Genomic DNA, 21,105 nt, shown 5'->3' on the forward strand with positions numbered 1-21,105 from the left:
AAGCAAGCAGTGCCCAAATAATAACATTGGCCTAAATGGGTTTTCATAAGTGAGGTAGCCATATAGTCATAAAGATGGCATTGTGCTAGAGGGGAGAGATTCTGTAAGTTATTTTTCTCCAATTGAGCTTACAGACAAAACAGAAAAAGACAGATGATACACTTGAGACCAAATGCATTATTTGCCAGAATCCAACTTTTGAAGAGTGGAAAGTACCCTATGCTTTAGGCACAATAGTGCATTTAGTAGTCCACTACCGTATAGTATCCCTTTCTGTCGCTTTCCGCAAGCTACGTAGTACACAGTAAAGAGGGTACTAGTTAAAGTCCAACCCAGCAACCAACGATGAGAACACTCCTTTCTCGTGAGGTCTGTTTCTTTCTATTTTCCCAGGCAGTTTTCAAACCTTCTTCCATCTCGTACAACTGACAGCGACACGCAAACAGTCATATCCCCACTTCGCAGGGTATCACCACTGAAAAACACTGTTCAAAAACCTCCCAGCTGGGTACAACAGTAACCTAGCGCCATCTACTACATTATACATGCTTGTAGTATACATAGTGGTAGGCTTTCACGCCAACACAACCCCCCCCGCATATCTCTGATATAACCCACACGGGCATCCAGATGGCGCTAGTTGGCGAGGCAGGCATGCGACCAGCCTAATAGCAACGAGTGGGCAGCTGTCGGTGTACGTTAGCGTCAACAGACCGCAGGCCATTCATCTGCCATCGTCAGCAGCGCTCTGGAGCAGTAGGGAGGAACGGCACGCAAAAACACACACTAGCGTACACACACACACACACACACACGGGAGGATCCTTTGAATGTGCCACGACTTTGCAGATATCGTAGGGTTACGGTAGTTTGGCGTGGCGGAGACAATCAAGGAGAAGCTGTGACGGTTTCATGTGAACAATCGTTTTTTTAACAGTGGTCTGAGATGAGTGACCACTGTTCCCAAATTCCAAGTGAATCCTTGGATCCTACCCCTAGGCACTTTGCGTAGATGTGGAAAGACTGCATATGTATAAGGAATTCGGTAAAAGCATAGCTCCAGCGTAAGGTGGAATTCCCTCCAGATGGATCACACTTTTCCAATCCTCTCAGGTCTACACAAGTGCCTGGGGTTAGGATGTCTTCTCTTCTTGTCAAGTGGACATGATGGTACAGACGACCCTGAAGTGGCTCCGACGTTACAGTTGTCACCTAATGTTAACCACTAGCTGCTCCTTCACACACCAAGACACTTGTGCAAAGTTGGGGGGGGGGGGGGGGGGGGGATGAGGGGTCAAGCACCTGTTTGGTTAAACACACTCCAAGCCTTTCAAAAGAGGCAGAGCTGCCCCATCTAAAATGCATAGGGCTGGGTGTGGTGGTGTGTGTGTGTGTGTGTGTGTGTGTGTGTGTGTGTGTGTGTGTGTGTGTGTGTGTGTGTGTGTGTGTGTGTGTGTGTGTGTGAGGGGTGATGCTCCCCTTTATGCTCCCCCTTATGCAGAGTAGCCATTACAGCTGTATGGGAGGCATGGAAAAGGCCCATTGTCTCTGACGAGGGGTGTGAATAGCTCATCTTTTATTCGAGGGCATCTCCGCCTCACCTCTCAGAGGGGTGCAGGTGTTCATCCTCGCGAGTACACCGTCCTTGCCGGTTCACCAGGAGTGCGTTTGATGGGAGGGCGAGGCGACCCTCCTCGGCAGCAGCGTTGCAGCTGCACAGATTAATAATAAAGGGAATTCATAATACAGTCGGCATAGAGAGGGTTTGCCCATGAATATTCAGCGGGTCCTCTTGGTTCGGGCTTCATGCATATGGATGAAAGGCTGGCAGCAAGCTATATGCCGGAAGAGGGAGGGATGAGGCAAAGGGCAAAGAATGGTTTAAGAGAAACACTGATATATGGCAATGTGTTGACTTAACACAACAAACCTCAGCCACGTAACGCAACAGTAAAGACGGATGCCGGTAGGTTTCCAATGTGATTGACGCGAGCGAGGGACAGCATGTGTCGAAGAGACAACCGAGCAGCATAAACCACAGCAAGAGGTCGAGCTAATAAGATCAGACTTCCGGGTATATCGATGTTGAGGAAAACACAGGGGCAGTTGACAATGTGACCTCCTGGAAGAAAAAGCTTAAAAAAGGTGAGCTCTGTGATCTAACAAATAGGCTAAAAAACACCCTCCATGGAATAATAACCAAGTTAAACTTTCACTCCGTTGGCCTCAACTCAACCCGGCAAGTCAGCACCTTGCTAACTTTAGCCCTCTGTGTGTGTGTGCCCCGTGTCTCGTGTATGTGTGGTGTGTAGTTTTTTCCTGAAGGCTGTGTGTGAAGCCTATATCAGCAGCTAAGCAACCGCCACCCACTGAGCCATGTCGAGAGCCAGGTGAGGGCGAGCACCACCGAACATTGAAGGTGATCAACCGACCAAGCACCCCAGAGACACCCAGACTCCTTCCTCAGCTTTCTGCCATTTAAGAGAAAGTCGAGCACAGCAGGGCTGTCAGAAAGAGAGAAAGGGACAAAGCTAAATGCCACCAGTAACAACTACAGTCATCTGAGAGCAAGTCAAAATGGCTGCCACAGCTCTCTGCATGCTCAACACCAGTCTGAGAAGGGACTGATTTAAAAGAAGAAAAAATGTGTTACCCAGCGTAGCCATAGAAAACCATTTCCCTAAACCGTCTGAATTGGTTCAAATGCCCGGCTAATCAAAACGTCCTATGCCAAGGGGAAAAGAGTGAGCGTGAGCCACTTGACTGAGATTTAAGAGTTGAATGTATGGATTTCACCAGACAAATTGCGTCTGGCCTCCAGCTTTCATCAGTGAAATATTAGCCGGCAGCAGCGGAGGTGAAGCTGTAATGAAGGAGCTGCCAAATAGCGAGCGCCTCTCTATGGTGTGAGCGCCAGTGACACGTGTGCATTAGCTCCAATGTCAGGAAAGGGCAAAGTATCTGCATAGCCTCAGCCCGCATTGTCCATTAAAAAGGTATTTTACGGTCAACCCCCTGCGGTCTTCAATGAGAAGGGAACCGGTTGTGTACGCATGATACACACCACCTAACCGGTGCATGCACACCAAAAAAAGAGCCACAAAAGCATTTCAAATTAAGCTTTCTTGTTATGATTTTCGCACGGCGCAACTACTATCACTGTGATAGTCTTACCTAGCTACCTTAAAATGGATGCACAAACTAAGTCGCTCTGTATAAGAGTGTCCACTAAATTACTAAAAAGTAAATGGGAAAATGTAGAGAAGTCGTTGTAAGGGTGAACTGGTTCATCGTTTATTCATGACCGCCGAAAGTCCAAAGACCTCTGTGATCAGACAAACATTTGATGTGCTCATTAGATGAAGGTAAAAAGGTCACATTATTTTCCCTCTCTAACTGCACATATCTCGTTTCCTTTCAGAGGCTGCAGGCAGTAACCTTTTGAAATCCAGCCCCAGATAGAGAGCACGACTGCTGTGTGTGCAATACAACGCCGGCTAACCCTCGGTCTAGAGATGAACTCTGTTCGCCTTGGAGATGAATGGCAACAAACAACCCTACAGACCAGATATACAGTGCATTCGGAAAGTATTCAGACCACTAGACTTTTTAAAAATGTTGTTACGTTACAGCCTTATTCTAAAATTGATTAAGCAAAATGTTTTCCTCATCAAAATACACACAATACCCAATAATGACAAAGCAAAAACAGTTTTGTAGAAATTGTTGCAAATCTATAAATGAAAAAAAAACAGAAAATACCTTATTTACATATGAATTCAGACCCTTTGCTATGAGACTCGAAATTGAGCTCAGGTGCAACCGGTTTCCATTGATCATCCTTGAGATGTTTCTACAACTTGATTGAAGTCCACCTGTGTTAAATTCAATTGATTGGACATGATTTTGAAAGGCACACAACTGTCTATATAAGGTCCCACAGTTGACAGTGCCTGTCAAAGCAAAAACCAAGCCATGAGGTCGAAGGAATTGTCCGTAGAGCTCTGAGACAGATTTGTGTCGAGGCACAGATCTGCAGCACTCCCCCAATCAGGCCTTTATGGTAGAGTGGCCAGACGGAAGCCACTCCTCAGTAAAAAGGCACATGACAGCCCACTTGGAGTTTGCCAAAAGGCACTTAAAGGACTCTCAGATTCTCTGGTCTGATGAAACCAAGATTGAACTCTTTGGCCTGAATGCCAAGCTTCACATCTGGAGAAAACCTGGCACCATCCCTACGGTGAAGAATTGTTGTGGCAGCATCTTGCTGTGGGGATACTTTTTTAGTGGCAGGGACTGGGAGACTAGTCAGGATCGAGGCAAAGATGATCAGTGGAAAGTACAGATAGATCCTTGATGAAGTTCTGAGCGCTCTGGAGCAGGTTCACAGACTGGGGCGAAGGTTCACCTTCCAACAGGACAATGATCCTTAGCACACAGCCAAGAAAATGCAGGAGTGGCTTCGGAACAAGTCTCTGAAAGTCCTTGAGTGGCCCAGCCAGAGCCCGGACTTGAACCCGATCTAAAATCTCTGGAGAGACCTGAAAATAGCTGTGCAGCGACACTCCCCCACCCAACCTGGCCGAGCTTGAGAGGGTCTGCAGAGAAGAATGGGAGAAACTCCCCAAATACAGGTGAGCCAAGTTTGTAGCGTCATACCCAAGAAGACTCAAGGCTGTAATCGCTGCCAACGGCGCTTCAACAAAGTACTGAGCAAAGGACCTGAATACTTATGTAAATGTGATATTTCATTATTAAACTTTTAATACATTTGCAAAAAAAATAAACATGTTTTTGCTTTGTCATTATGGGGTATTGTGTATAGATTGAACAGGGGGAAAATACAATGTAATGCAATTTAGAATAAGGCTGTAACGTAACAAAATTAGGAAAAAGTCAAAGGGTCTGAAAACTTTACGAATGCACGGTACATAGTTACAGCATTAGCATGCTAAATACGCCATGTGAATTAATTGATCCTTAAAAAGTTATTTGCTGATGTACAGTACCAGTCAAAAGTTGACACCTATTCATTCAAGTTAGTTTTTTTGTACTATTTTTTACATTGTAGAATAATAGTGAAGACATCAACACTATGAAATAACACATATGGAATCAGGTAGTAACCAAAAGTGTTATACAAAATCAAAATATATTTTAGATTTTAGATTCTTCAAATAGCCACCCTTTGCCTTGATGACAGCTTTACACACTCTTGGCATTCACTCAACCAGCTTCCCCTGGAATGCTTTCTTGAACAGTCTTGAAGGAGTTCCCATATATGCTGAGCACTTGTTGGCTGCAGTTCCTTCACTCTGTGGTCCAACTCATCCCCAACCATCTCAATTGGGTTGAGGTCGGGTGATTGTGGAAGACAGGTCATCTGATGCAGCACTCACTCACTCTCTTTCTTGGTCAAGTAGCCCTTACACAGCGTGGAGGTGTGTTTTGGGTCATTGTCCTGTTGAAAAACAAATGATAGTCCCACTAAGCCAAACCAGATGGGATGGCGTATCGCTGTAGAATGCTGTGCTTGCCATGCTGGTTAGGTGCGCCTTGAATTCTAAAAAATACCAGACAGTGTCACCAGCAAAGCACCCCCACACCATCACACCTCCTCCATGCTTCACGGTGGGAACCACACATGCAGAGATCATCCATTCACTTACTCGTGTCTTGGTTTGAACCAAAATTCTCCAATTTGGACTCATCAGACCAAAGGACAAATTTCCACCGGTTTAATGTCTATTGCTCGTGTTTCTTGGCCCAAGCAAGTCTCTTCTTTTTATTGGTGTCCTTTAGTAGTGGTTTCTTTGCAGCAATTCGACCATGAAGGCCTGATTCACGCAGTCTCCTCTGAACAGTTGATGTTGAGATGTGTCTACATTTATTTGGGAAGCAATCTGAGGTGCAGTTAACTCTAATGAACTTATCCTCTGCAGCAGAGGTCACTCTGGGTCTTCCTTTCCTGTGGCGGTCCTCATGAGAGCCAGTTTGATCATAGCGAGTGATGGTTTCTGCGACTGCACTTTTCCTTTTCATTTCCTTTTCATTTCCTTTTTCTTATTTGAGCTGTTCTTGCCATAATATGGATTTGGTCTTTACCAAATAGGGATATCTTCTGTATACCACCTCTACCTGGTCACAACACAATTGATTGGCTCAAACGCATTAAGGAAAGAAATTCCACAAATTAACAAGGCACACCTGTTAACCTCTACAGAGTACCTAACCCGGATCCGGGAGCACCCCCCACACCCCCCACACTGATTAGCATCGCTAGCATAGCGTCACAATTAAATAGTAGCATCTAAATATCATTAAATCACAAGTCCAAGACACCCAATGAAAGACACAGATCTTGTGAATAAAACCACCATTTCAGATTTTTTAAATGTTTTACAGGGAAGACACAATATGTAAATCTATTAGCTAAACACGTTAGCAAAATGACACCATTTTCTTACTCCAACAGTTTCTTACTCCATCAGGTGCTATCACCAATTCGGCTAAACTAAGATATTGATAGCCACTAACCAACAAAAAAATTCTTAAGATGACAGTCTGATAACATATTTATGGTATAGCATAGTTTTTTTTTTTTAAATGTGCATTTTTCAGGTATAAATCACAGTTCTACATTGCAGCTGCAATCTGATATAGTGCTGATGCAGCTAGAACAATTACAGAGACCAACGTTATATAACTAATTACTTGTCTTAAAACATTTCAGAAAAAATACACAGCGTACAGACATTGAAAGCCCAACATCTGGTGAATCCAAACAATATTTCAGATTTTTTAAATGTTTTATAGCGAAATTAGCATAACTAGCTAATTAGCATAACCAGGCCAGCCAAAACCAGCTGGACGCGCCCGACCAGTTCACATGCACGACAGATATATGAAATAACATCGTAAATTGGGTCTTACTATTGCTGGTCTTTCATCAGAATGTTGATCAAGGTGTCCTTAGTCCTGATGAGTCGTTCAATCCATTCACAATGGCAACTTCCCCTCTTCATTTAGCCTGGGTACTGGTCGACTGGCACGGTCCATGTCCAAAGTTAAAAAACTCAAAGAACGGAACACGGCAAAACTCCCGAAAAAATTCTAATAATCTGATTAAACTATATTGAAAAAACATACATTACGGTGATATGGTCACATGTATCAAACAAACTTCGACACGGAGATAGTTTTCATCCGTAACGTCAGCATAACAAAAGACAATGCCACCTCTGAAAACGCGCATTTCAGAAACCGGAAGTTGTCGGTCACGCTAAAGAAATAGGTCTTATTTCACGTCAGTACAAGATAAACAAAAAATTTCTCCTCTGACGTCTTCCAGACACCCAGAGGAAGAAGAAGGAAGTGTCATTCGGGTCATAGGTCGCGTGACCATATATAGGCAGAGCTTTGAAGCGAGCATACACATCTTGCAATCTTTTTCTGGCTCAGGGAAAGTGCTGTGAAATGACCTGTGTTTGACTCAGAGACTCAATTGGAACGGTTTTAGAAACCATAGCTTGTTTTCTATCCAATGCTATATGGTTATATGCATATAGTAACAGCAATAATTGAATAAGAGGCAGTTTAGTCTGTAGAGGCAATTATGCTAATGCGAAACAGCACCCCCTGTATTCTCAAGAAGTTAATTGAAATGCATTCCAGGTGACTACCTGGTTGAGAGGATGCCAAGAGTGTGCAAAGCTGTGATCAAGGCAAAGGGTGGCTACTTTGAAGAATCTCAAATATTCAATTTGAATTGGTTTAACACTTTTTTGGTTAGTACTTGATTCCATACGTGTTATTTCATATTTTTGATGTCTTCACTATTATTCTACAATGTAGAAAAAATATTTAAAAAATAAAGAAAACCCTGGAATGAGTAGGTATGTCCAGACGTTTGACTGGTACTGTATCCCAGAAACTGGCCAGGCGAATCAGCCTTTCAATCATTGCCTGCTTTTAAATCACTTAACAAAAGTACAGTCAAACCCACCACCAGTAAAATCTTAATAGACACATCAAGAACTCAAGGCAGTGTTCAAAGAGGCAACATTTCTGGATTTTATTTATCCCATTCTTTTTCAGTTTTATTGGATTGGCATCAACAGCAAAACCACAGCCTTTGACAAAATCTCAGAAATAAAAAAATAGATACTGTGTAATTTCTCGATTTGTCTTCTAATCAAAAACATCTTACTTCATATAGCTACAGCAGCCTAGTTGAATTAACACAAAGGTATGAGTCATCACTGGTCGAGATTTTGTCATAAGATTTGTTTTGTGTTTTTTTTGTTGTTGCCTGAACACATATGTACAGCAGGGTAAAACCGACAGACACACTATACATACTCCTATTTAACAAGTAGCGTATCCATTTTGAAATAATAAAATAAATAGACTTTGTACTGTATTAATCAAATCTTTAAGATACAACACCCTAATGAATGCACTTTAAATCAGTTGTTTTTGACAGTTTTTTTTGTATTTCCTTCACATCAGAAAGAAATTCAAAACTAGTTTGGTCATTACAATACACATGGAAAGGTGAATAGTCTATTCAGTGGCTCATGGGTATAAAAAACTACTGGCAGAGAAGAAACTGAATTAATTGGGTAACACTTCATGAAAACTAAATTAATTGGGAAACACTGATTTGCCGTGTCAATATAATTGTATAACAGTAACCACAAACTGTTTTTCTAAATACAAAAAGTTGAGTTAAAGTGGTACATTATCAATAAGTACAATAACTTGCTTGTTAGAATGAAACTACATTCCACTAGTGTTACTGTGGTGTGGAATCAATTAACTCTCATGAAACCATCAGTACAAGATTTACTGTAAAGCAATAGCTAGATAGAATTTAGCTTGTCAACAATATTGATTCACCATATATCACAAAAGATCTCACAATGTTTGTTGTATTCTCTTGACCACAAGTGATTTGCTTTATTGTGAAGACAAAGTCATCTGGGGGAAATTCTAGAGAATCCAAGTCAATTAAAATAACAATTTGGGTGTTAATTCCTTAAATAGCATGATGTAGAGCTGGGCGATATGGAAAAACATCCATAATCACGATAAATATATATATAAACATTTGCAATAACAATAAAATCAGCGATAAATTACGCTAAATTATTTTTGGGGGAGGTACTACAGCTGGGCGATATGGACGAAAAGTAATTGTGATAAATGTAACTATTTTGCTCAATAACAAATACAACAATATCGTTTTTTCCCAATGGCCAGTTACTTTACATTAGCAGCAGGCCAGGTAAGATAACTGAGATGATAGCCTATGATTCAAAAGGTACGGGACGTCATCTAACATATCCATGACTTGCATGATTGATATTTTGATGTTCAACCTGTCAAAATAGGATCCACAATGAGATTTTTTGTTTTGACTCAAAACACCTAGTTAGATTGCTAACTCTAACTATGATATTGTTGCTAGATAGATTAATCAATTAGCCTACATGGCTATCAGTAAATGTAGGCTAATGTCCTAGTGTCCTAATGTCCCAATGTCCCACGTTCCAGTGCTAGGCCTAGGCTAATTGACGTAGGCCTATGCGCTGTAAATGGCATGCTTTGCTCGGCTCTGCTACCCGGGTGCGTCCAAATCATATTAACTAACGTTACACCCCACTCCGGTTGTAAAGTGATGCCGTGAACTCGATATTTGGTGAGAAATAAATGATATACACTCACAGAAAGCTGCAACTCTCCTCTCTGTAACTAGAACAGCACTTTGAGCAACGGTCATAATGATTGTGCTTCTCAGAATGCATCTCTGCCTCCTCCGTGCACACAGCGCCAAGAGGGAACGAGAGCAGCCGGCAGCAAAACCGGGATAACTAGATACTGTACTTTCATTGCAGGAATCAACATAATGCATAGGCTATTACTGTTGGGGGGGAAATGGTTTAACAACAATCTACAGGAACGTTGTGTGGCAAAAATCACCGAAAATTACCAACGTAAGCAAAATGCTTCGGTAAGAGGAAGGCAATGTAGGTGATTTTCTGTTTATCGTCCCAGCTCTATGACAGTAGATTTCTTAACCCCTTAAGTTCGCACCCCCACGTAAATCTAATTAGTATAATACAAAAATCCCCATAAAAATCCATCATATATTTTTTGTATCTCAATCCACCGCAACCGCCTACGTTGCACTTCCACATCTGCGGTGAAAGGTGACAGAGCTAGAGCGGTTTTTGTCAGACCATCAGACCGAAAATCAGTCTTCTCACAAAACGGTTTGGCCTAACAACTATTATGACCCCTCTTTGGAAATAAGAGTCTCATGAATATAATGGTGTTCTCCATTTACGACCCCCACAAGCATCTTAGGACTCGTCTGAAGTCGGTACAGCCAACCTGCCAACTTCTGTCTGTAGCATCCGAACAGTTTGGGCTACAACTGTGGAAAGGTCTCTCACGAACACTTACGTGTCGGTTTTGCTCTAGGCCTCACAAGACTTGTCTGAAAGTCACCCGGTACCGCAGATTTATTTTTAAATGGAAGTATATATGGAGACTGTTTAGTGACAGAAATAAGGGGTTAAATACATTCTGATCTTTCTTATATATTTTGGGGTAGCGGGTAGCCTAGTGGTTAGAGCGTTGTGCCAGTAACCGAACGGTTGCTAGATCGAATCCTCGAGCTGACAAGGTAAAAATCTGTCATTCTGCCCCTGAACAAGGCAGTTAACCCACTGTTCCTAGGCCTTCATTGTAAATAAGAATTTGTTCTTAACTGACTTGCCTAGTTAAATATTTTTTTTTTTTTAAGTATATATATATGTATATAATCTCAGATATAGGACAGACACTTCAGAACAAACTTCCATAAGATTTTCTTGGGGGAGTATCTGTCGTTCCATGTAGTTGTTACGTCCTTGTAATCGGTTATTCAATGCGTTTGTATGGGGTAACAGCAGTGAGGCCAAGAACCCATTTTCATCAAATAATTTGTAAATATTTGTTTTGCTACTTCAAGGGGTCTTAAAATTCAAAATCAAGTAACAAAATGATCCTTGGTATGACCTTAAAGCAATTACATATAGCTTAGTAGAACCCCCTCCCTTGGCTTAGACACAGGGCTCAAACTCTTATGGGTTAAGTGATTCAAATATCTAATAATGGGGGGGGTAGTTGATTAAGTTTTGATAATGCAGTTGTATTCATACTGTATCAGTGTGTTCATATAGTGGGGTGTGAAATGATTGACACCTTTGATAAAGAGCAAAATGACTGAGCTACTGTACATTGTATAAATAAATAAAAATGTAAATGGGGAAATTAGATGGGGATCTTAACCCATTCCTCCACACACCATCTTTCCAGATCCTTGATATCCTTTGCCTGCACTTATTGACTGCCATCTTCAATTCAAACAAAAAAAGGTTTTCAATGGGGTTCAAGTATGGAGACACAAATGGCCATTGCAAAATGTTGATTTTGAGGCCAATTAAACATTTCTTTGTGGATTTTGATGTGTGCCTGTGGTTATTGTCTTGCTGGAAGATCCATTTGCGGTCAAATTTCTGGATCCTGTCGTTGACCTTAACAAGGGCCCCAGGACCACTGGAAGCAAAACAGCCCAATAACATCAAAGATCCACCCCCATATTTTACAGTAGGTATGGAGTTATTTTCTGCTTATGCATTCTCATTTAGACGCCAAACCCACCACTGGTGAGCGTGGCCAAAGAGCTCTATTTTCATGTCATCCAACAAATGTAAAACGCCTGCTAAAACGTTTGCTAAATGGCATTGGCAGTTGGATTGGAACCAGTGCTTTGGTCAGATAAATATCGCTCTTTGACCTCGCACACCAGTGGTGGGTTTGGTGTCGAAATGAGAATGCATAAGCAGAAAAGAACCCTATAACTAATATGCTGCGCGATTAACCAAAATGTTGATTATATTTCATTTTCTAAACAACTAATTGACCAACGTCTGTTCAATTATTTGAATTCCATTTTGTTCCGTTTTTTTTCTGTGAGCGCAATGTACAGTTGCTTTAGAGGTAAATCAGATTAAGACCGAAGTCTACGATGTAGTATGGATTTGTAGTTTCAAACAGGCAAATATTCTACATAGTTTAAACGTGGTAATTAACTACAATGGCCATAATCAATTTCGTGCGTGCCTACTTGTCCGGTCTATGTGGAGCAGACACGGAGATGGGGTGAACACAGAACGTGCGATCAAGAGGGAAAGATGCATGTATCTCCCTGAAAATACACGATCTAAGTGATTGATAGTTGGTATTCAGCAGTCATAAAAAGTATGCCTTGTTTAATTTGAATTACAATTAAAATAGTGATTTGTCAGGCAGCAGCTCTAGAGATGAGATGATGACTTGGAATGAAATAATAAAGTCAACAAATAAAACAAATGTAATATACACAACAACTGAAATATTTTATTAAAGTAATTTGAATAAAATGGTTAATAAGTGATAAGCAGTAACGGGCAGTCACTACCATCATGGGACTTTTGTTTTATTCTGTTTTGTTACAGCATTCAACCCACAATGCATTGTGCATTTGTCAAAAAAAAATATTTGAAAACTGTGATGACTTTTTTAAATAATTGAAACACAACCGACCTCAAAAAGCACTAAATCACTCAGCACTACCTACTGTAAAATATGGTGGTGGATCTTTGATGTTATGGGTCTATTTTGCTTTCACTGGTCCTGGGGCCCTTGTTAAGGTCAACATCATCATGAACATCACCCGGCACCATGACATTTTGGCAAAAAACCTAATTGCCTCTGTCAGGAGGCTGAAACTTGGCCGCAAGTAGATCTTCGAGCAACACAATAACCCCAAGCACACATCAAAATCCCCATAAATAAATAATTTGCCACTAAATCAACTTTTGTAATGGACATCTCAGTCTTATAAAATAATATATTTTCCGCATTTTTGTTGAGCATCCAATATTGCTCAGTATTTGAATTATTAATTTTATAGTCATTTTTGCTCATCTTTATCAAGGGTGGCAATAATTTCAGACCCCACTGTATATGGTCCATTTGATAAGAAATAAAAAAAATGCACCTCACACAAGATAAAATAAATAAAATACAGTAATGTGAAGATGTCATCTCATAGACATCGAGCAACCATTGGGTACGTTTTTGAAGTATTTTGTGGCAGAATTCATTATTATATATGCCCCCTAAAATGATAATGAATCACGCTACAAATAGAAAAGCTTCTGACCTCATCATAAGCTCATGAAAGGTGCTGAAACGAGATGGTCCAACTGTATCGGCAAATGTAAGCATGATGGATCTCAAGTCAAGTCAAATGAAGGTCACGTTACAAAACGCAATGGCATGCAGCCAGGACTATGTCCTTGTAACTGTATAGATGAACAGAAAGTAAATCTCTGATATCTTTCCCCAAAAATATATCTTTAGGCACATATACAGAACAATCTGTAATGGAAAGCGGGGAATGACTACACAGGTTAATAAGTAGCATAATGTTGAACAAAAACAGTCATGATATCGACAGTTCGGTTAGCTGTGTTGCTGGTTTTTCACACGGTCAAATATACACTGACAACACAGGTCTAACTTCAGATGGCCTACACCATAAGAATAGAGAGGGATTTCACAATAGTCTTGGGTATCACTGAAAATATGCACTTCATGTATTTTTCTACATTATCTATAAAAACGGAGCATTCTGGGAATGTACAAGAAAAACTTGGAATGACTTCACCTGCGCTGTATCAAACAGTATAATACATAATGAAAGGCAGTCTTCATGGTGCATTTACTGCACATGCCCACTGTATTTTGTACAATAAGGCCCTAAAAAGGGAACAGTCTCTGCACTTAGCGTGGAAAAGCAGAGGGAACAGAGTCATACATATGACGCTGATCCTTAAGTAGAGTGAAGCAGATTTTTCGGAACTCAACCAAGGATTAAGAGAGAGATGTATGCACTAGTAGACAGAACCAATCCCTCGTTCTGCATCCTAAACAGCTACTGTATAGGAAGCATTGACAAAGATAAAAAATAAAATAAAAAAATAGTACACATAAATATAGAAATATCTAATAAAACTAAATCATCAGTGTGTGCGTGTTTTTTATTTTAGGAGATTGAGTAACTCGTCAAATTGAGTGCCCCATTTCTCTGTTTAGGACTGACCGAAAGTCTTTGAACACTCGGACTGCTTGCTAACAGACCTTCTGCAAACACCACAAAACTTTTGTTTGTCATAACAGGTCAAGGCCACTAGCCCATCTGCTGTTATTTACACCATTGTCAAGAAACATGTACAGTAAGTGAATAGTCAGCCATTTGCTACACACACACCCTATGTCAACTCCTAAAAGGGAGTGTATGCAAATGCAGATTACATGTTGATGTTGTCTATGCTAATTCGGCCTTTGAGTGCCCACCAAGAACACAGACCTATAGTAGCAGTCCAATATTGGTATTTCAATTCAATACACTTTAGTCCACATTACCTTGAAATCAGAGATGCTTAAATCATGAGGTCACCATCAATGTTTGAGGAAAGTGTTTATCCATTTTGAGGACCTCTAACTTTGTATTTTTACAAGCACTTTACCCGACTGTGGAGGAACAAAAAAATGTAACATTAAAGCCTGAGAACCATGGTCAAATTAGGTTTTACATAAGGATGCACATACAGTAGGTTACCAGCTAAACTCCACTACACAGGTTTAAAGCCAAAATGTAGTACCAATCTCTCATCCATTTACTAGCCTCCCTCAGCAAACTAACGTTTGCCTGTAAATCATGGCTTGGCATGACTGTGGCAAAAGTCATTGGTATCCTTCAAAACAAACCGTCAGAGCCTAAATTCTCTCTCTTTGGGACAGCCCTGTCAAATAAATGTTCAGCAGCTTTGTAAAGATGTAACCTTTGAAATTCACTGCTTTTCTAACAATAGCCTCCAACGCCTCAGATGGAGCAGGACTTTGGCCTCTTCCTTGGTTTGGGTTCGCCAAAGTCCCTGTCGTCGGCAGCACAGTGGCTGAAGGAACAGAGTGTCTGCGAGAGGCGGCGCATGCCCAGGCGGAACACACTGTTGGACAGGCTGTAGATGACGCAGTTGCAGAAGCTGTTGCTGATGGCCAACCAGGTTGTTACAAAGGACAGGGCGGGACTGTCCAGCACGTGGGAGCTCTCCAACAGGAAATAGATTATGTAGGGCAGCCAAAGCATGTAGAAGACGCTGGTGATGCGGAATAGCACCATGGCGTAGCGCCTGTCAGGCCCTTGACCTGCGTGGTTCCCCCCGCCGCTGCCACTGCCACCACCCTCCCCAGCCTCCATCTCCTGGCTGGGGAAGCGTGCCCGCCTCTCACTGATCTCCCGGTTGTGCTGCTGGCAGATGCGGAAGATGTGGAAGTAGGTGAAGCAGACTACCAGGGCCGCGGGCGCGTACAGTAGGCATACCACAAAGCCTGTGAAGAGCGCCGAGGTGGGCCAGGAGTGGGCGCACCACTCAAAGATGTCCCCGTGGTAACCCGGCTTTCCCCAGCCAAAGAAAGAGGGCAGAAAGACCAGGCTGGAGTAGACCCAGATGAGGGCAATGCAACCGCGGAGCCGGCACGGCGTCACCAGCTGGTTGTAGGACAGGGGTTTGGTGATGGCCAGGTAGCGATCCACGCTGATGCAGGCCAGACAGGCCATTGAGACGCTCTTGAGCACCGAGATGACATAGCTGAAGACCTGGCAGGTGATGGGCTCCTGGACGCTGGCCGGGTAGTGCAGCAGGGACAGGGTGGGCACCAGGCAGCTGAGGCCCACCAGCAGGTCGGCGTAGGCCATAGTCTGGATGAAGTAGCTGGTGGTATAGTGGTGCAGCAGGGGGGCGCAGTGGAACACGAAGATCACCGTCAGGTTCCCGGCAATGATGAGCACCGTGAGCAGAACGATGACCGCAGTCTCCAAGACACAGGCCTCCAGACCCTCATTCTGGCCCCAGCCCAGGGGACAGGAGTGGTTGGGGTCTGGGCCCACCAGGCTGCTGTTGGCAGTGGGAACCAGGTCTGTCGTCAACGCTGACTGGTTCATTGTTCTGGGCGCGGTCCAGGTGGGTCAGGTTTGTGCTGTGCCAACCACGATGCAGATGGACTGTAACTGGAGACCTGTCTGCCTGTAGCCTCCCTCAGCAAATGGGAGTTCTAGCCTCTCTCGCTCGCTCCTTCACCTCGGCTCTCACATAGCTGGGTCTCAATCAAATGAACACTGACTGACGAAAATCAATACAGGCCATAGGAAAGCAGGACTGCCGACTCGGCTCTACTTTTTCGATCAGTCATGCTTAGAGGCAGTGGGATAATTGTCGAAAAAATATATATATTTCCTCCAAAAACAGAAAAAGGTCTGCCGGTGCTATGCCAGGCATTTATCCCGGCGGCAGGGATCCCCATTGCTCTCCCTGACAGTCTGCGGCCACATCTCCTGATTCATAAGAGGGCTGCCACTGGGAGACTGGGGGCGGAGAGCAGGTGTTGTCCTCACAAGGGCAAAAAGCACAGGAGGTGCAGGGTAGTCGGCATGTGGGGGAGAAACATGAGGCAGGCAGGCAGGGCGCTCTGGTGCAGATCCTACTGCAGATTAAATAAGACAGGGAGCATGTGACTCCTATTTTGAGACTATAAATAAGAGAAAATAGTATTAAAACATTTAGCGTGTCGGTATAATTTTGACTTTCAGATAGCTTGTTTACTGTCACAGAGAAAGATCCGCTGGGAAAACCCCAAATTCATACGAGTAATTACATCCACGTTAGCCATTGTGTTGGTTCATACCTCAAGTCCTCTCTAAAGTTCCAAAATGCTGTTAGACAAGCAGCAACTGTTTCTCAGTCTTGTAGTATGCACATCCTCTTATTTTGGGGTAGTGAGTGGTCCCGTGGTCAGTGTCTGGACACCATGTACGCCCCGCTATTGTCCGAATAAAACACAGACACGCTAGACAAACACAGGGCTCTCTGCGGTGGTTAATGTCACAGCTCTCGTTCCACAGAGCGCTGGGGGAATTATGTTTACAATGTTCCCCAATCAGAGAGAAGCCAAAGGAGGCGCAGAATAATCTGGACCCTGTTATGTGTGTATGTGTGTGTGTAGCCACAAATCTGGCTTTGGTCTCGGGAATCCCAATCCACGCACTTTTCTGAAACTTTCGTCCTCCAGGTTATGAGAGGCAAAAGCTGGTTGTAAAAGAGGATTTTTCAGGCAAAGAATGTAGGAGTTGTCAGGAGTCTCAAACAATCGGATCAATAGATACTGGAGCCGTTAGAAGACATCTGGGTGTCTCAGAGCTCCTCGGACTGTGTCTCCTTAGAAATTCTGTTCAGGGCGCCGGCTGCGATGGATGTGGGATCAATCTGCATTCTGCTTGATTACAGCCTAGGGTGAAAGCTCTTTACGTCAGCCTCGCCTCTTATTAAGCGCTTGTTTCCATTAATGATATTATTACTTATACATGCCGTTCCATTCAAATACGTTTTTTTTTTTGTTTCAGGGGAGGCACGGCTGTCTGGACTTTTGACTCTTTCTTCCACTCAGTACGTCTGCTCCTTGTTACAAAAACCAAGCCACAGCAAAAGAGAAACGACTCCACCGGTACAGAGAGTTCCAGTTTCAATGCCGTCCTCTGTGTGCGTCTCCTCTTATTTCCATTCCCCCAGCCGAACTAAGCTGTCGCCAAACGAATAACCGAAGAGGCAGAAATACAATTTCATTCAGCAAAGCAGTCCTGGAGTGAAGCACAAAATAAATAAATAGGAACCTTTTGAAGAGAGGAGCTGTCCCTCACCAACTGGTGCAGTGGGAAAGAGATGCTGTGACTGGCTTACAGTTCCTTTTCCCTTCGCTCTCGTTCTCGTTCTCCCGCTCACTATCTTTACCCTGCACGCACACACACATGCTCGCTCTCACTCTCCCGTTCCCTCTGAACCGTGCTCTACCCCTCCCTCTGATACACCCGATCTCTCTCTCTCTCTCTCTACCCCCTCCCATTTGGGCTGCACCTGAGGTCCTTTCACAACCCAGCCACAATACTCTTTCGCTCCTCTAATGTCTCTCCTCTTGTTTTTAGAGCTACATTTGGATAGTTCCCTAAACTGAAATCACTAGGCTAATCTATCAGTCCATTTTCTATTAACTAGCTCCCTCCCCCAATATGGCTTTCCCTCTGACTCTCTGCCCCCAGTCCGTTGCTCCGACCAATGACCAAGCCCAGCCATGCCTGCCCCTTAGTTACAGTTGCCAGGCATTTCAGTTAGTTGGGATCATCCTTCACTGGCAGACAGTGTAACAAGCGGCAGAAAATTGAGGAGGCAGGAGGTCAGTTTCAGAGGTAGATGGTCTGTATACCATTGCAGAGTTCAGGCTCAACTAACCGCTACAATAATGAAAACACTAGGATACACAAGAAAGCTACGCTTTTAAAGCTATTTGCGTAAGCTCTAGACAACTGAACACAGAGTTTCCCAAGAAGATAAGAACAGACGAGAAAGTGGCATGGTGAAGTGGATAACCCGATGTCCTTCACCTTTTGGACTACTGGTGAAAAACGGTCACAACCAGAAGGCTACTGTACGTTAATAATTATTTCACAGAGAGAGAGAGAGAAAAAAGGGAGGGCTGTAAAAACAACGGTAGTAATCCCCTTCCCTGTCCCACCCCCTCTGAGTCTTTTGATCCCAGCCACTATGGCTACTGTGTTGGGACAAGCAGGCAGGCCCCTGTCCGGGCTCTTTGTTACAGCTGGGTAAATAAGGGCCAGGCCATTGTAGTGTACAGTAGCTCACACCAACACTGACTAACAGTCAAAGAGAGCCGGAGGTAAGTGGGCCTGAGAGCGGGGAGATTAGTTTCGAGCTGCTCAATACGAGTATAAATATCAACGCATTACAAAAACAAACCTGGTGCGGCACACGGGAGAAGAAGTCAAGGTCGCCCCAGTGCGAATGCTTCACAATAGGCGTTATGTGAAAAGGAGATTTGAATTAAAAATTACCATATGCTCTCTACAAAGGCTGCAGAGAATTAGGGATGGGCATTTGAACATTTTGGACTGTTCATGTACTCGCATGCTTTATTTTCCTTCGAGTACTCGAATGGGAAAGTAATGTGTGTACTTATCTATGCCAACAGTGAGCAAGCAACAATGCTTAATTTGCTACAACCATTACAGATAACAAATCCTAATGGCTAAATTGCCCAATATAGAGTGTACAAAACATTAGGAACACCTGCTCTTTCCATGACAGACTGAGAAGGAGAATCAAGGTGAAAAGTATGATCCCTTATTGACGTCGCATGATAAATACACAAATCAGTGTAGATGAATGGGAGGAGGCAGGTTAAAGAAGGATTTTTAAGCATCGAGACAATTGAGACATGGATTGTGTGTGTGTACCATTCAGAGGGTGAATTGGCAAGACAAAAGATTTAAGTGACTTCGAACGGGGTATGATAGTAGGTGCCAGGCGCACTGGTTTGAGTGTGTCAAGAACGCTGCTGGGTTTTTCACACTCAACAGTTTCCTGTGTGTATCAACACCTTGTAAAGTACATGCCACGACAAATTGAGGCTGTTCCGAGGGCAAAAGGGGGTGCAACTCAACATTAAAAACCTGTTCCTAATGTTTTGTCCACTCAGTGTCTATTCAGTCAATAAAAAAACAAGTGCCATTTAAGATTCATTAACTGAAACCGTATTATCAACTGGTTATATTATATTGTGGAACTCAAATCTAAAAAAAGACCTCAGCAGTGATGCTTACTTGTAGAAGCCTTATGTTAGGAATCAAAAGGACTACGTAAAAGGTAGGTTCAGTAATTAAACATGAACAGATATCTAATTCAAATCAATCGAATCTAATTTTATTGGTCACATGCGACGAATACAACAGGTGTAGACTTAACAGTGAAATGCTTACTTACGAGCCCATTCCCAACCGTGCATTGTTAAGAACAAACACAAACATTTGCAAAATAAAAAAGGAAATAGTAACACAAAACAATAACGAGGCTATATACAAGGAGCAACAGTACCGAGTCAATGTGCAGGTGTACCAGGTAGTTGAGATAATTCAGTATTTACATGTGAGTAGGGTTAAAATGTAAAATTTCACCTTTATTTAACCAGGTAGGCCAGTTGAGAACAAGTTCTCATTTACAACTGCGACCTGGCCAAGATAAAGCAAAGCAGTGCGACACAAACAACAACACAAACACACCCCCTTTTTGCCCTCGGGAACGGGAGAGTTACACACGGAATAAACAAGCGTTCAGTCAATAACACAATAGAAAAAAAGAAAGTCTATATACAGTGTGTGCAAATGTGTAAATAAACATAATACACAGAGAAGTAGCAGCATATGTTAAGAGTGACAGTGTGTCTGTGTGACAGTGTGTTTGTATAAGGCCATAAGCAAACAAGAGAATACTCACCCAGAAGTGGCGCTCCTAGTGGCTGGGGGCTTTAATGCAGGAAAACTTAAATCCGTTTTACCTCATTTCTACCAGCATGTTACATGTACAACCAGAAAGAAAAACTCCACAAACAGAGACCCTTACAAATCTCTCCCTCACCCTCCATTTGGCAAATCTGACCCTAATTCTATCCTCCTGATTCCTGCTTACAAGAAAAGAAACTCAAGCAGGAAGTACCAGTGACTCGCTCAATACAGAAGTGGTCTGATGACGAGGATGTCAAGCTACAGCCTTAATAGCACAGACTAGAATATGTTCCGGGATTCATTCGATGGCATCAGTCACCAGCTTCATCAAAAAGTGCATCAACGATGTCATCCACACAGTGTCCATATGTACATATCCCAAACAGAAGCCATGGATTACAGGCAACATTCTGCACTGAGCTAAAATCTAGAGCGGGACACTAATCTGTGTTTCAAGCAGACCACCATAGTCCCTGTGCCCAAGAACGCCAAGGTAACCTACCTAAATGACTACCGCCCCGTAGCACTCACGTCTGTGGCCATGAAGTGGTTTGAAAGGCTGGTTATGGCTCACAACATCATCCCAAAAACACAAGACTCAC

The 21,105-nt window shown here is 42.9% G+C and overlaps 2 protein-coding genes across 3 annotated transcripts in view; both read right to left on the minus strand.

The window, feature by feature from the left end:
- LOC129811003 (rab GTPase-activating protein 1-like) overlaps nucleotides 1-21,105 on the minus strand; it is a 164,643-nt gene that overhangs the window by 72,446 nt on the left and 71,092 nt on the right. The window lies entirely within an intron of this gene.
- On the minus strand, nucleotides 8,050-18,684 carry LOC129811005 (G-protein coupled receptor 52-like). The gene has a single exon (XM_055862081.1). The coding sequence runs from the start codon at nucleotides 16,100-16,102 to the stop codon at nucleotides 14,984-14,986; it is 1,119 nt and encodes a 372-aa protein (XP_055718056.1). The 5' UTR covers nucleotides 16,103-18,684; the 3' UTR covers nucleotides 8,050-14,983.

This window comes from Salvelinus fontinalis, chromosome 14 (genome assembly GCF_029448725.1).
Source record: "Salvelinus fontinalis isolate EN_2023a chromosome 14, ASM2944872v1, whole genome shotgun sequence".
Classification (NCBI taxonomy): Eukaryota; Metazoa; Chordata; class Actinopteri; order Salmoniformes; family Salmonidae; genus Salvelinus; species Salvelinus fontinalis.

Coding starts and splice junctions, on each gene's coding strand:
- LOC129811005 (XM_055862081.1), bottom strand. CDS start 16,102: ATGAACCAGTCAGCGTTGACGACAGACCTGGTTCCCACTGCCAACAGC.